Source organism: Podarcis cretensis (genome assembly GCF_951804945.1).
Source record: "Podarcis cretensis genome assembly, chromosome: 6".
Classification (NCBI taxonomy): Eukaryota; Metazoa; Chordata; class Lepidosauria; order Squamata; family Lacertidae; genus Podarcis; species Podarcis cretensis.
In genome coordinates this window covers 40,825,678-40,841,955 of record NC_137175.1, presented here as the reverse complement: position 1 = coordinate 40,841,955, position 16,278 = coordinate 40,825,678, and the positions used below count along the sequence as shown (strand labels likewise).

The 16,278-nt window shown below is 40.6% G+C and overlaps 1 protein-coding gene and 1 long non-coding RNA gene across 11 annotated transcripts in view; one reads left to right on the top strand and one right to left on the bottom strand.

The window, feature by feature from the left end:
* Positions 1–16,278, bottom strand: part of LOC307218041 — a 355,464-nt gene that overhangs the window by 17,511 nt on the left and 321,675 nt on the right. The window lies entirely within an intron of this gene.
* PFKFB2 (6-phosphofructo-2-kinase/fructose-2,6-biphosphatase 2) overlaps positions 1–16,278 on the top strand; it is a 40,988-nt gene that overhangs the window by 9,950 nt on the left and 14,760 nt on the right. For 4 of the 9 annotated variants that reach the window (XM_079979424.1, XM_079979421.1, XM_079979422.1 and 1 more), the window contains exons 8-16: positions 1,656–1,780; positions 2,784–2,991; positions 5,191–5,337; positions 6,339–6,443; positions 7,955–8,084; positions 9,491–9,553; positions 10,481–10,551; positions 14,002–14,193; positions 15,909–15,931. In XM_079979424.1, coding sequence (XP_079835550.1) covers positions 1,656–1,780; positions 2,784–2,991; positions 5,191–5,337; positions 6,339–6,443; positions 7,955–8,084; positions 9,491–9,553; positions 10,481–10,551; positions 14,002–14,193; positions 15,909–15,931 — 1,064 coding nt within the window. Of the gene's footprint in view, positions 1–1,655; positions 1,781–2,783; positions 2,992–5,190; positions 5,338–6,338; positions 6,444–7,954; positions 8,085–9,490; positions 9,554–10,480; positions 10,552–13,029; positions 13,051–14,001; positions 14,194–15,908; positions 15,932–16,278 lie in introns of those variants that run through there. The other 5 variants (XM_079979426.1, XM_079979425.1, XM_079979428.1 and 2 more) reach the window with 3 other exon arrangements.

Sequence of the window (16,278 nt, the reverse complement as noted above, 5' to 3'; positions counted from 1 at the left end):
GTGGATATTCATCACAGAAAAGGCATACTACAGATTGGATGTAGACTTCCTGTGAGAGGAACTCTGTTCAGGGGAATGCTTCCACCAGGGAAAAGGGTGTAGGCAGCAATTTTCACAGGTTCCTCCTTCCCCCCTGCAGCTCCCTAGAAATCTGGTCTTGAGGGTTGAATCTGGATTCAGTCCAGTTTGAACACCACTTGAAAAATATCAAACAAAATAATGGCACATATTGAAGAGCTCCTCTTAGTTCTCAATGAGAGCTGGGGCTGGCTCATCCATGAGGTAAAGCGAGGCTACCATCTCAGGTGGCATGATCCATAGGGGCAGTAGATCTTGATGTAGATTTTTACATTTTCTCCTGGTGGGGAGGGGGATGCCATTTTGTGGTTCGCCTCAGGTGCCAAAATGTCTTGGGCCAGCCCTGATGAGAGCTGTCCAAGGCCATTCAGTGGTTTTGTTTTTTATATTGCAGTATTAGACAGTGCTGTTGCCAACACTGTCTGTTCCAAGACTCTTGTTTCAAGTTCTCAAAGGGCCACTCTATACTGTGGCTGGAGTTCCCTGGTATGTGTCTGCATATGTTTATGGCCACATATTGCCCTTCACACATTATGTAGTACACTTGTTACAGTGGGGTGACCCCGGTCTTTGCCAGAGTAACCATGTAAATTGGCTATCAGCACTGCAGTTAGACTTCCTGCTTGCAGCACATCTGCATTTTAGTGTCATGCTTAGATGCCAGGTTACACAAGATAATGTGTGTCTTTACAGATTCATCAATTTTCAAATGGCATGTGATTTTAATGACAAAAGCTATCTGCAGTTGTAGAATATTGAAACCCCTTTCCCTCACCTGGAAAAGGGGGTTCAACACTTGAGGTTATTTCCCCACATGAGGTTATTTTTCCACCAGCCAGGCTGCAATATCTGAAGTAAACCCAGCTAGGAGAAATGGCCCTGCAAATGTAGAGGAGGGATTTTTGGCCTGGCCTTAGAGATCAGTGGAATGGTGGTTTCATCCCATATAAGACACTTTTTTAATAATTTCCGGGCTTTGTGAGTAAATAAATCCAGAACATCTTAGTGATCATTGGGTTTGCTTATTTCTATTATAAGTAATTTTATCAAGTTTATATGTATCATATACTTCCCCCCTCCATAATTTTACTCCAATAGGGTGGGTGGGTGGGGGGGTGTAAGTAATAGCTTTTGGCAATGGCTACTTCCTTATATGCAGAGCTTGAAGAAAATAGTGCTTGTTTGGGTATGGTAACTTAAGGCTAATGGATGTATTTACGTAAGTTATGTAAGACTTTGGAAGCTAAAATTAAGTCATCAAATTATTGACCTTGGAACATATTTTTGGCACAAGCTTGCAAACAGCATGCATTGAAAGGTAATAGAAAGGGCAGCCCAGTCTATCTATTCCCAAAGCAAATAATGCACTATTCATTTAGTATTGTCCTTTGTTTCTGTGCCAGGATAAGACAGACATTTAAACAGTATCTTTTTGTTTGGAAGCTTAGGGATCATGTGTGTTGGAGCCACGCTGCTTCAGGAGCAGCCAGTCAGACACTTGTTTCACTAGTGTTTTTTCTTTTCTTTTTATGTATAAAGTTTGCTTAACTTTTGAAACAACTTTCTTTGTTGATCAGGAAGTGAAGGTTTCCAGCCCTGACTACCCAGAGAGAAACCGAGAGAATGTGATGGATGATTTCCTAAAGCGAATAGAATGCTATAAAGTCACCTATCAGCCTCTTGATCCAGTTAATTATGACAAGTAAGAGGCAGGACAAAGGAGTCGGGAGATTTTCAAGTTGTTGTATGTGTTCAGGATGGAAATGAAGCCAAGAAGTGAACTACATGTGACAATTCAGCATTTCCACAAGGATATTGTATGAGATATCAGAAATTCAGATGTTCTAAACCAACAAGGGGAGAGGAAGTTCAAATGAGTTGACTTCCTTTTTCCCACTTGTTTAGAACATGCGAAAACACTCTTCATAGTAGCAGAAACAGCAATCTCTTATACAAATATCCATTCTTGCTTCCCGGGAATGTTCTAGGATTCCTCTCTGCTTTTTAGAATTTTAAGCACTATCCTTGCATGTTTGAAGTTCTCCATCACTGAGAACTGGAAACACTTTGTAAAGAAAGGTGGTTTTTTTCTTTGTAGCTTCACTGAAACATGCTTCTGACACTCTTAAGAGACTAAGCATTCATCACCTTAGCGCAAACATGTCTGGTTTGGCTCACAGAGTTGCACTGTTGCTACTGTAAGTGGCAGTGTTGCCAAAGTTCATAATTACCTTGTTTGGAAAATGAATTTATCCAGCTCATAACTGACATCATTTCCTGTAGGTATTTCTCTGCACATATGCAGAAAATCATTTCTGAGCTGAGCAGTGAATTTTCAACTGCCCCATGCATATTTATGTATTTTTCATCGCCAGCCCTGTTTCTTGGTTCAGGCTGGGCTATGTTATACAAAAGCCTCCAAAGGATTATTTTTAAGGCCCTGGCAGATCTCTGATGAAACTTATAAATTTTAAGCCAGTTCCAAATCCATCTGAGGGGAATTCACACCACACTGTATCCTGTATTTACGCAGCAGTTTGTGTTTCCTGTGGATATGCTGTTGTAAATGAGTTCAGTGATCCAACTTTACCTGCAGCTCTTAATATGTATACATTCACTTATAGGTTGTGAAACATGTACATATGGAAGAAAATATGTATTGAATTATTATATTGATAATGTTTCTGGTGTTTTCTGAATTCCAGAGACCGTTCTTTCATTAAAGTGATCAACGTAGGGCAGCGCTTCCTTGTCAACAGAGTCCAAGATTACATCCAAAGTAAAATTGTCTATTACCTTATGAATATCCATGTTCAGCCACGCACCATCTATCTCTGTAGACATGGTGAGAGTGAGTGCAACCTGGTTAGCAAGATTGGTGGGGATTCAGGCCTGTCAGCGCGGGGGAAGCAGGTATGGTCTACGCATAAGTTTTGTTGCTCTCTGTATTGGGATTTTAAGAGCTAAGTTGAGTGTCAGATTTTCTGCCAACATTCACCTTCATTTGTGCTAAGCACAGTCACAAGTCACAAGTCACAGTAAGCCATACTTAATGGTTCAACGTGAATGCCTCTTCCTTGCACCAGGAGGAATCAAACAAGGATCCCTTCATTCAATTCATTCAAACCAAGGGTTGTAGTTTGGGAGTGAGACAAATATCAATCCTTCATTTTGGGCATAACTCTTAGCCCAGGGATTTTGATTTGTTTCCTCCTCCTGTGTGTGGGGACAAGGTGCAGTTTGCTCATGCATGTTAAGCCATGGTTTACGGTGCACCATGATGTGCCAATGCAGCTAATAATTGCAAAGAAAAGAATCTTAATCCTAAATTTATCACCCTGCTAGGGTTCCTGCTGGTAAAATTGTTCCGTTTATTAAATGGCTTTCTGAGAAAACACCTGCAGTTGTTTCATTCATTCATTTGAAACTTCAAAGCAGTTTTCTTCATTATTTAAAAACATGCAGAAGATGGTTAAAATCAACAGTAGCTAAAAAGAGATAAAACACGTATAACATACATATCTGAAAGTTACACAACTACAGTTGTACCGTGGAAGTCCATTCGACTTACAAATCACGGCTTCTGATTGGCTGCAGGAAGTTCCTGCAGCCAATCAGAAGCCATGGAAGCCCTGTCGGCCGTTCAGGTTCCAAAAGAACATTTGCAAACCAGAACAATCATTTCTGGATTTGCGGCATTAGGGAGCCAAAACGTCCAAGTTCCAGGGCATTCGGGATCCAAGTTACGACTGCATTGCATGTGTATCAATTTAGTCTTTTTTTTCTTTTTCTTTTTCTTTTTTTTTTTTGTAAGTCGAAGGCCTCGGTCTTCATCAATTAATTTTAATTTTATAGAGTTGTGTGTGATCATTCATATTGGATAGGTTCCTAAACTTAAGTTAAAAGTATACTTTTACTTTCTTCACAGATACATTCTTTCTAGAACAGGAGTGAGGAAATCTTTTCCTATGAAAGATCATTAGCCCAAAGGATAAGTCAGTTGGTTGCCACAGCCAGTGGTGGACAAAAACCTAACACAGCTTCCCATGCAAGAGGGCTGTGTTCAGGCTTAGCCCTAGCTATTCCACCCCCTGAAGGGATCCCTCTATACTGCTTCACAATTCCTTCGGAGGCTAAGCGAAGGGCCTTTACCTGTGCCCGTCTCAACTGCTTTCCTACAGCAGTTCTGTCGGGTCGTTACTCCAGAGTTCCCATCGCAAATAGAACATGCTCCTGCAATGACACAACTCTGGAGACTATGGAACATGTAATGCTCTTCTGTCCCAACTGGACAGATGAAAGATCTCGGTTTCTAACTCCTCTCGTGAACAAGTTTCATCTCCCAATCCAGCCCTGGATAGTGTCCCTTCTTCTGCAGGATTCTGACTGCTAATTTCCTGCTTAGTGTGATGAAGAGGAAAGCGGCACCAACTCCTTCTTTAACACCACAGATGTAGTCGATATGCCGCACAATCAAACGTGTTTTTGTATTCTCTGTCATTCGATGTTTTAAATCCCCCGTTACTTTTGTTATCCTCATTTTCTCAAAGTATTCCCCCAGGACGACATCCACTTTTATCTCCCCACCCCCATTTTATGTTGTTATTTCTATGTATATTATGCTATGGCCGTATGGCTAATGTAATAAAATCGATTTGACAAAAACCACAACCAAAGCTGGTGGCGTTTGCTGCACTGCAAATCTCTCTTTATTTTTGTGGAACCCCATTCTTGTGGGCTGCATGAAATTAAGGTTGGCACCAATCCTATATAACAAAATATGGCAAATTCTGTACCAAACTGTGTTTTTACATACTTTTGGGAAAGTGTGCTTTCCCAAGGACTCCCATCTTCTGTCTTGATTCTGCATGCCCTTGTAGCTACCTGCCCTGGCATTGTGAGCAGCATCAGACCTAGATTGGTGTTCTCATCTTCTTAATAAAAGAAGAGAAATCTTTCCCCAGGACAACAAGTATAGCATAGCATAGCATTGCATTGCATTGCATTGCATTGCATTGCATTGCATTGCATTGCATTGCATTGCATTGCATTTGTTTTGTATTGTATTGTATTGTATTGTATTGTATTGTATTGTATTGTATTGTATCCTAGTTTGCACAAGCATTGAAAAAGTTCATCAAGGAGCAGGAGATTGTGGATCTGAAGGTCTGGACTAGCCAATTGAAAAGAACTATCCAGACAGCAGAGGCCCTGGGAGTCCCATATGAGCAGTGGAAGATATTGAACGAGATTGATGCTGTGAGTAAAATTACAGAAAGGCCACACACTGGTGGCAAAGACGGTGGTGGGTGTTGCAAGTGATTTGTTTTGATGTAAGGATAATCTAAATAAAACTTTACTTACTTACTTCAAGAAATTACAAGTAAGCCAAATTTTTCAAAAAGTATAATTAGTCTGAATTTCAAAAGTTTGTGGCAGATGAAGGTGATAGACTACATGGGACTAGCAGAAATGACTGGCAGAATCCGAGACCAGGGAAAAGAGTCGGCGGAAGAAGACTGGAAGAAATTTAAAAACTATTTGCAGAGGCATTGCAAAATTAATGGACATTAGAGGGATGTTGGACAGAAATTAAGTGGTTACCAGCTGTAATGTAAAGGTTGAGCAATAAGTTATAATAAGGATTTGCTGAGTTAAGAATTGGAACTGGAATACAAAAGGGGGAGGTGAGAGGAGGTCTGGGAAACAAGTTAATGGAAATAAGTAATGGAAACTATATTTGTTTTAACTGTTTTTTAATTTTGTATCTTTGTATTTTTGTTACTCTTTGTGTATTTTTTTTCCTTCTTTTTTCTTTTTTCTTCTTCTTTGTATTAATTTGGAAACTCTAATAAATATTTATTAAAAAAAAGCTCAGTCTTGTGAAAGGTTGACACGCAAATTCATAAAATGTTCTGCATTTTTGGATGTTACTCATTTTGGTGCATGATGTCCTGAGCTCTGATAGGAGGAAGGGTGCAGTTAAAATGTAACAGACAAACAAATATTTAAATCAAAGGAAGTTATGGCATATTCAGTAGCATTTACTCCTAAATTAGTGGGCATGAGATTACAATCATAAATGTCATCAAAATTATGGAACCTCCATGTTTTGTGATAAAACCTTCTATAATCCACTGAAATTATTTTCACTCTTTTGTAAGTGAATGCAAACTGGTGTCACATATGTTAAAAAGGGGGGTTTCTGAATGCAGATAAATTTTCTTTTTATCTTCTGAAATTAATTCCTATTTTGCTAGGGAGTATGTGAAGAAATGACCTATGAAGGAATTCAGAGGAAGTATCCAGAAGAATTTGCACTTCGGGATCAAGATAAATACCTTTATCGCTACCCTGGAGGAGAGGTACGGAGCTTTTATCATCAATTAATAAAATATTACTGCTTTTGACTTTATAGTTTTGAAGGGATAGGCGGTGATCAATGGTAAAACTGCTAATACAACTGCAAAATACAGTACAGCAGGGACTCTTACTGACCTGATTCAGAAGCTAAGACAAACCATTGTATCTCATAATGGGAACAAGTCAAAGTGAGCTCCTCCTCACCTCTCTTCCAGAACAGTAGTAAAGAGGAGATCAGAAGCTTGCTTTTGTTTTTGATTAACTGCTTCTTGTTGTTTTGTCCACTCTAGCAAAATGTGGGTAATCTTTACTGTACATTCTTTGAACCAAGCCAAATTCAAACCGTGGTTACAGTAGGGATACTACTACTACTACTACTACTACTAATAATAATAATAATAATTTATATCCTGCCCATCTGGCTGGGTTTCCTCAGCCACTCTGGGCAGTTTACAACATAAAACACAACAAAACACCAAACATTAAAAAAGATATCCTATACATGCAACAAACAAACCAATAAATCAAAACCAATAATAATAACAATACAGTAATAATAGACAGTTTACAATTATACCCTAATTAAAGTAACAACCAACCCCAACCCAACAAAAATGAAACAGAGGAACCAAAATTAGAACAGTTTAAAACATTTTAGTCAGCTGCCCCAACCCTCCTTGCAGCTGTGCTGATGAAGGGAGAGAGGGGAGCCTGGGAGCCTGATGGTCACTGCAGCTTGTTTCCATAATAGTTTATCACATTGTCTGAATTGGCCCATTATTAGATCTCAATTTTGTAATGTGAATATCTGAATTCATTGTGACTTCCCTAGGTAGTCTCTTTCCACATCATCAAAATTGTGACCTTTTTTTGGTGAAATTTAAGTTTTAAAAAATAAAAATTTCAGCATACTCTTAAGCTCTACTTAAGTATGGTCGGATACATTTCAGGCATTATGATTATTCTCATAACTTGGAAGAAAACCTGCTGATCTTTAAAATAGTAATTACTTCTAACTGTGGGTGATTCTGTCATAACTTAGAATTGTTACAAGGGTCCACTTAAGACATGTGTTGTTTCTAAAGGAAGTGTCAGAAAATAAGTCTTAATAGATGATGGTGATTGATTGATTGATTGATTGATTGATTAACTAACTAACTAATTGTAACAAACTCAGCTAGGGGGCAGATTCAAACACCCAGTTCCAGTAGCGAAAGCCAGAACAAGGACTTCTGCTAGTGTAACAGGGCTTCCTCCCTCTCTCTGTCCCCCCATGGTGCCCCTGCACTTCCTCCAGATCTGCACTGGGGGGGTAAGAAGAACCCCAATAACAGTATATAGGGGAGCAGAGGAGAGATTGTTCCATTAGTGCAAGCATTTCTCCTTAGTACCACATTGAATTCCACTGCTGGTTTTTTAAATATATATATTTCTGATCGCTTTGAAACTTGTGAGGTTGTAAAATCAGGTGAGTGCCTTTTGTTTCTGGTAAATATTTGTTTTTGTTTCCTAGTCTTACCAAGATTTGGTCCAACGCTTGGAACCTGTGATTATGGAGCTAGAGCGTCAGGGCAATGTTCTAGTTATTTCTCATCAAGCAGTTATGAGATGCTTACTGGCCTATTTCCTTGATAAGAGTGCAGGTAAGGCGCAGAGCTGTTTTTTCGTACATCTTTACTATTACAAAACACGTTGTTATCTGGAACAGCGTGGGGCCAAACTGCACATGACCTAAATGCATTATTAGGAACCACATCACTATTAAAAACATACTGATGAAATCACACAAAGGCAAAATTTTCTTCAGGACTTCAGTGCATGGGAACCAGATTTATCATGACATTCAAAGCTCATTCTCTTCACTGCAGTTCCAACATTAACAACTCCTCTGTGCCTATTATCCTATTTCATTATTCTTAATTTTCATTCTCATGATGACTGTCCATTTTTATATAAAAAAAATTGCTTTGGCTACAGTTCCATACACAAACTTCACCTAGGAGTTATCCAAATGGGACTTATTACTGACTAGACAAGTGTAGGATCTTACTTCTTGTAAACCACTTTGCGAGTGATTTATACTGGATATACTGTATTTTTCTCTCTATAGGACACACTTTTTCCCCTCCAAAAATGAAGGGGAAATGTGTGTGCATCCTAAGGAGCGAATGCAGGCTTTCGCTGAAGCCTGGAGAGCGAGAGGGGTCGGTGCACATCCCGGGGCTGCGCACCCCAGGCTTCGGACAGCTATTCGCAAGCCTTCGGAGCGCGCGAGAGTTTCCGCCGGGCTCCGAAGGCTTGCGGATTGCAGCCTGAAGCCTGGGGAGCACAGCGCTGCGCACCCCGGGCTTTGGGCAACTATCTGCAAGCCTTCGGAGTGCGTGGGAGTTCCCGCCGGGCTCCGAAGGCTTGCGGATTGCAGCCTGCAGCCCGAAGTCCAGGGAGCGCAGCGCTGCGCTCCATCCGCAGCACTTGCCGCCGCTCCCGGAGCTGTTCTGGGGGCTGGGGTCGGGGGAAGCTCGGGCTTCCCCCACCCAGCCCCACGGCTAAAAACGAAGCCGCGTGCAGCCTCTCCCGCCTGGAGAGGCTGTGCGTGGCTAAAGAGGAAGCCAAGACAGCCAGCGGGATGGATCCCGCTGGCTGTCTTGGCTTCTTTGCTCTTTGGGGCTGGGGGGAGGGGAAATTTTAAAAAAATTCTTTATTTGCCCCCCAAAAAACTAGATGTGCCCTGTGGTCCAGTGCGCCCTATAGAGCGAAAAATACGGTAATTGCACAGAGAGAAATTATCTCTTGCTAATTGGCTTTTGCACATCTAGAATTTACTACATCCCCCGAGCATTACTGTCAAAAGTCTGTAGGTACATTCACACATTTACCACAAAGTTCCTTCTGAGTTGAGGCAACAAGGAGAGTTGCATAAAGTAGATTTTGGACCATGCTTGGTAGTTTTTAATTCTTATTTTAGTTGAGATTCCTGCATTGAAAGGGGTTTGACTAGATGATCCTCAAGGTCCCGTCCAACTCTATGATTCCACTTGTATTCTTATAGATGAACTGCCCTACCTGAGGTGTCCTCTTCATACCATCCTTAAACTCACACCAGTTGCTTATGGTAAGTATTTGTTTGTTTATTAATGTGGGCATGGAGAGAGGAAGCAATGATTCTAGTGCTTACTAGTGCTTAGCTTGAGGCAAGGGTTCAGATTGCACCTGTTTCACAGAGCCAGCATAAAGTCATTTCACCACCCTGAATCATCTTCCCCCCACCTGTAAATTGAGGGACTGATAGAGTTGTGTTCAGTTGGTGCCCTTTTGTCTGCAGAAGTGCCTTTGCCACAGCAGACACACATACAGTTGTACCTTGGATCCCGAACACCTTGTGAGTCAAACGTTTTGGCTCTCGAACGCTGCAAACCCGGAAGTGAGTGTTCCAGTTTGCGAACATTCTTTGGAAACCAAACATCCTACATGGCTTCCATGGCTTACGATTGAGTGCAGGAAACTCCTTCGGCCAATCGGAAGCCACGCCTTTGTTGTTGAACATTTTCGGAAGTTGAACGGACTTCCGGAACGGATTCCATTCGACAACCAAGGTATGACTGTACTAACAGAAGAGGAAGTTCCCCCTTACAGCTCCCAGCAGCCCCCAAAATCAGCTCCAGAGTGTTGGAAGACCACCTGGAGCAGGTGGAAGGTAGCATGGAAGGAGCTGCAGAGAGAAATAAGCAAGAATGGTCAAAAAACGCCCCTTCTTCTAGCAAAAAAACAAGAAGCACCAATTGGATTGCACCTGTAACCTCTCCTGTGTTGTTGAATTCTTTGCCCAAATAAGAAACAATCCAGACCAAATGTTGAGGAAACTTGGGTGCATACAGTGGAGCCCCCGTCTCTTCCTCAGAAGCATCTTTGCATTTCAGTTTTGGAGTTAAAATTAACACTTTAAGATTTTTTTTCCTCTGTGTTTTTTGTCCCCCCCCCCCTTGTCTAATAATGTAGTAATGCATGATTTTAAGTATATTCCATTTCCACATTTATGAAGGCTGTAAATTGGAAATGATTTCCCTGAATGTGGAAGCTGTGGACACACACCGGGACAAGCCACCCACAACAGTATGTAAAATATATACCAGCCCTTTCCTATGTATTCTGTTTTGTTTGTTGCTGAACTGAATGTTTGACCCACAACTGTTAACTTGATGTACCTAGATTTGAGCTGTCAAATCTCATTAACTTTTTACAACTTAGGCTCAAGTACTTTGGTTTCATTGTGCTATGGGTACAAAACACTTGGAAATCAATGGGAAGCTCCTAGTCCACTTCAGATGGGGCCTATTGTGCTTTACTCATGAGGAGGGTAATCTTTTTCTGGCACACTCAGCTCCCCCCACCCTCGGTTCTGAGAAAATACTATCCCCTTCTTGTAGTTTTTTTTTCAAAATAAGTCATGGAATATATTATCAGATTAGAACTGAGGGATCAAATTTACAGTGGGAGAATTCTCATATATGTGTGCATGTGTGCCTATTCTCATTTTTTGAATGCTTTGAAAATACTGTTTAGGGATGAATAAGGTATTTCTTTAGGCTATTATTTTTAAAATGGACAAAGGGCTATCATGATAGTATTTCTTTAAAAACCTCAGACATAAATGTCTAATCTTCAGTTTGAATGCTTTAGAGCTTTAAAGTATACTGTTAATGGTTTAGGAAGTAAAAAAAAAAGCACTGCTGCATTCCAGATATGGTCCATTTTGTTGAGTTGTAAAATATAAAGATGTGTCCTTAGACTTAGTAGCTCAGGCTGCAACCCTGTACTCACTTACCTGGGAGTAAGTTCCACTGAACTCGCTGGTGTTTCCTTCTGAGTAGGCACATCTAGGCTTTGTATTGTTGCTCTTGGCATGCAAGATACGTGAACTTCATATCTAGATATGCGAACTGTAAGATGAATCCAGGCAAGCATTTACCAGATCACAATGTACTCCCTGTGGACATAATCACTTGAAAACCTTTACCTCCCCTGTCTGTCTAACCTGATTGGAAATCTGAGGAAGCAGAAAAAGAAGTAAAATCTCACCTCACCCATGCACCAGTCATCATGTAACAGGTGATCTATTGCCTCATTAAGAGGTTGCCAAAGTACAGGATGAGTCCAAATTCTTGTACACACATTGTATGTTCTTGTACTGTATTAAAAGGCTGAAATGTGACCTTTGCATATCAGTTTGTCATAAGTGGAGGGAAATCTTGTAGTGGTTAAGAGCGGTAGACTCGTAATCTGGTGAACCAGGTTCGCATCTCCGCTCCTCCACATGCAGCTGCTGGGTGACCTTGGGCTAGTCACACTTCTTTCTCTCAGCCCCACTCACCTCACAGAGTGTTTGTTGTGGGAGAGGAAGGGAAAAGAGAATGTTAGCCACTTTGAGACTCCTTCAGGTGGTGATAAAGTGGGATATCAAATCCAAACTCCTCTTCTTGAAGTGCCAAAATAGCAGCCAGTATATTTGATATAGTTATTTGGGGAAATAAGGTTACATTATTACAGCTTGAAACACAACATTGCCTTTTTTTTGGTTGCTTAATTTACTGTAAGAATGAGATTGCTGCGAGCTTAGTGTCGTTGTACCAACAGATCTAATACACGTTGCTAAAAATGGTTTACTCACAATTCAAGATTTATTTATTTTTAAGCATTCAGTTAGGCCTTTTGCCTTCAGCTCTGTAATAGCTAGTATGCAATAGATACTGCTTAGCAATCTTATAGCAATGGTTCATTCAGTTCAAAAGCATTAAGTGCTTTGAATATGCAAAATCTGCATGCAACTGGTACTACATTACAGCATGACATATAAATCCTATGAATTTGCTGGTTTGAAGTTTTTATTTTACAAGGAAAATAAGTCCCAGGGCATCGTTAAGACCAAAAAATACTAGGCGGTTTCAATATACTGTGAACCACTGCACTTTTGGGATGTTTTAACCTAGCTTCCCTCAGTTTATACTATGAATAAAATAAATGACCGGAATGTTCTTTTGAATTACAAAGGTATTTTTTCTTCTTCTGTTTCTCTGAAACAAGATGCCCTCTGCTCTGCAGGAAGGCCTTCTACCCCCTACCCTCCATCCTCACCTCTCTTACTCCATCTAGATTTCAAATGATTAGATTTGCTGTATTTCTGGGACTCACAGAAAGCAAAACAATGATGAAAACGCTGAAGGGCAGGAAAATACATTTCAGCGTGTAGCCGCAGTAGGGTGAAAGTAAGCATGGACTACAGGATTCAACCAAGATTTTTTATGACTTTGTTTAAATCATCTTTGTTTTGTTTTCAGGCTCCCCCCCCCCTTCTAAGCCAGGGTCAAAAGCCAGGAAAGTGGTGTGCAATACTGTGTCGCTAGTAGGCACTAAATCCATGGAACAGAAGGCAGCATTTATGTGGTTCCTGGGTGGTTACCCATCCAAGCACTGACCAGACCCAGACTTCCTTTGGTGGCTTCATGGGTCTTCAGGCAATTCCCTGGCCAGTATGCTCAATATGAACATTTGGAACAAGTATTACTGTATTCACGAGTTTCCCCTTGATTTCAGGACTAATCAAGGAAACTTCATGAAAAATAGAAAATAAATGAATGAAGCTGAACAGCCTGGCATTGTCACTATGTTGACAAAGGGAACAGGTCTTATAGTTCAAGTGCAAGGGACAGTGCTGAACTTTTGCTTCCTGCCAGTTCTTCCGTGACATTGCTGTGCTATAAATGAGACCACGGGCTTAAAGCAGAGGAAGGGTTTGTGAAGACATACTTCTGTGACTTCCTGAGAGCTCTTAGACTAGCCCAAGAAGTCTTGTATTGGCCCAGCCCTGCAACCAGGAATTTGTATGCTAAGGAGCTCTGAAGGAGCTCTATTTCAGTTGAGCATCACAGTGCTGCTTTAGCTGCAGCAACAAAATATTCACTTGAAATGCTGTAGCCAAAAGTAGACCCTGAAAATCAGGCTGCCCTAGTGTCACACTTCCAAACAGCTTACGTAAGAAAAATAGCTGAAGTCATCTGATTGGTGAGCAAGAATTATATCCTGCATGCGGAGACCTTGAGCATGCAGCATTTAATATTTAATCTGCCTGAGCGGTACTGAAGGATTCCCTACCTGGTAATACTCTACTCATTCATTTGTATTTCCCTTTTCTTCTCTAAGAATATACAGCTGGGTAGAAATGAACCTCATTTAGGTTTATTTTGCTAATGTTTTACTTTCATAGGCAATAACAAGGCAGGGTACAAAAAAACTAGATGTATATAAAATAAAACAACAGTTCACAATAACACGGCAGCCTCCTCCCTGCACTTATGAGAAGCACTTGGAGGAAGAGAGAAATGTGCCCTTACTCCTTCACCGCAGGAGAGCACACCATATGAAGCAGAGATATGAATATCAGTGGCATATATATATATACAGTATATATATGCCTGGCATCAACAATATTCAGTGGTGTTTTAACTGTGGTTTAAAATTCTGTGATTCGATTTCTCACCCCTTATAATATCCTCCATTTTCAATCAGAACAACCTTCCCAAGAGCCAAACCCCTGTAAGGATGAGAAGGAACAGCTTTACACCACTAGCCAGTCCGGACACATTAAAACGTCCTCGCAATTACAGTGTTGGGAGCCAGCCTCTCAATCCGGCAGGGTGTCTTCTGTTCCGGGAGGCTCGAGACGGGGCTGATCAACAAAAGCTGCAAGACAGTGTTCAGGTGGTAATATCTCTATCCTAATCTTCTATTCCAATTTCAAGCACGGCAAAAATTGTGCAGTATTATGTCACCTGTCACTCCTTACTTCAGAAGTTGACCTTTTCAAGCCAATTGAAAGCTGGTGACGCTTTACATGAAATTATTGGACAGAACCTACCATCAAAAGTCAGGATTCAAAGAACCTACTGTGCATGATTAAGATGCTTCTGTGCGTGCATTGTGGGGAGGGGGGGATAATTTCCCTTCCAGCTGCAGCCTTTTGCACCACATTTGTTAACCTTTAGGGTGTGACTTTCACAAAAGTGGAGTAGCTCAGGAGGCCTTGATGCAAAGAACTCTGTGTGGCCTTTTAGATTTTGGCCAAAGGGTTCATGTCAGGCCACTCCAAATAGCTATGTACTTTGAAGTATTCTGGTTTGAAAATTATGGGTGGACACTTAAAAGTAATAATGGGTGGACACTTAAAAGTAATAATGATTTAAAACTTTCCTTTTTATGAGGAAAATATGTTTCTAATGCTAAGCAAAAGCCCTTTGAATAAGGCTGTTGTCTAAAGTGAGCATTTTAAGACAGATTTGTCAGATCCATAGTAGTTTGTAGCTGAGTGCATGGGCTCTACACAATATACCCAACATATACATAATTTCTTACAGTGGACAGTCATATTTGCTATACAGTGGTACCTTGGTTGTCAAACGGCTTCACTCCCGAACAAATCGGCTCCCAAACACCACGAACCTGGAATTCCAGGTTCCAATTTGCAAACGTTTTTTGGAAGCCAAACATCTGACACGGCTTCCAATTGAGTGCAGGAAGCTCCTGCAGCCAATCGGAAGCTGCACCTTGGTTTTCGAACAGTTCTGGGAGTCGAACGGACTCCCAGAATGGATTAAGTTCGACAACCAAGGTACCACTGTACTATATATGCAGTAATTTGCTGCAGTTTTCTTTGACCCATGTATATCCCTCAGATTGGATAAATAGTTTTCAGCAGCATTTCCAATATCACTGCAATTTTGCTTACTGATTTGCGTTTTGCTTTTTTGCTTTTTCATCAGCTGCTTATTTCTCAGGCTACAACATAGTGCTCTGTTGCTTAATAAAACAAAGACCCAGTTTCCAGGGCGTATGTCAGACAGTAGTCTCTGCCAGAGCAAGTTCCTGGAGTGAGGCTGTAGATGAAACAGGATTTCAGACTATTTGCAATCTCTTTATTTGATATGGAAGTCCAGGATCTTTTTAAAAAAATAAAAATATCCAGGTTTGTCACTGTAATATATGAGAAGCAGATTGATGGAAGAACAGGAAAAACTGGTGCTGAAATCTTGTTCTTTGCAGAGCCTTTCAGCAATGACTTCAGTATAAAAAACAGTAATTGATAGTAGGCCTCACCTCCAACTAATAAGTAGTTCATGCTAAAACTGAAAGGTGTTTCTTGGGCATGGTGATAAAAAAAATGCAGATGACCATTTGTTCTTGTAGCTTCTGCTCACTTGCTTTGCTTGCGGAGGGAAAGAGCTATATGTAATTATGCTAGGCCGGTAGCCATTTAACAGTCACTGGCTTGCATTTTTCAATAATTTTGGATGCAAGTTAACATTGGTCTTCTTGCTCGTGAAGACTGCTTTCTATGTGCTGTTCTGCTTTCTTGCTTTTTATATCTTCATTGAACTGCAGCTTGAGCTTTCCTATACTGTTTTTTTCTTTCTTTGCAGCTTCAAGTGGGAAGTGCTTGCCTGTGAGTATCGTTGTGAACAGCTTGCATGTGTAATTGTATGTTTTTGAGAAATAAACATTTACCAAGAGATGATTAGAAGTCTGTTTCAAAGGAATGTACATGGAGAGAAAATACCAAATAATTCTCCTACAAATTAAAGCCCCTTTAAGTTGGGTGTAATATTTTATAGCTCATAGATCAATATCCATTTATAGAAAAGTGACTTTTCTTTCAAAATGAGCAACATGGATGAAGCACAACAAAGAATCAAGTCTAAAACCTATCTTTAAGTAAGCTTGCTGAAGCTGTACAAGCCTTATCTTATTAGGACTACTACAATTTATCTTTTTCATACTCCGAAGATGTGC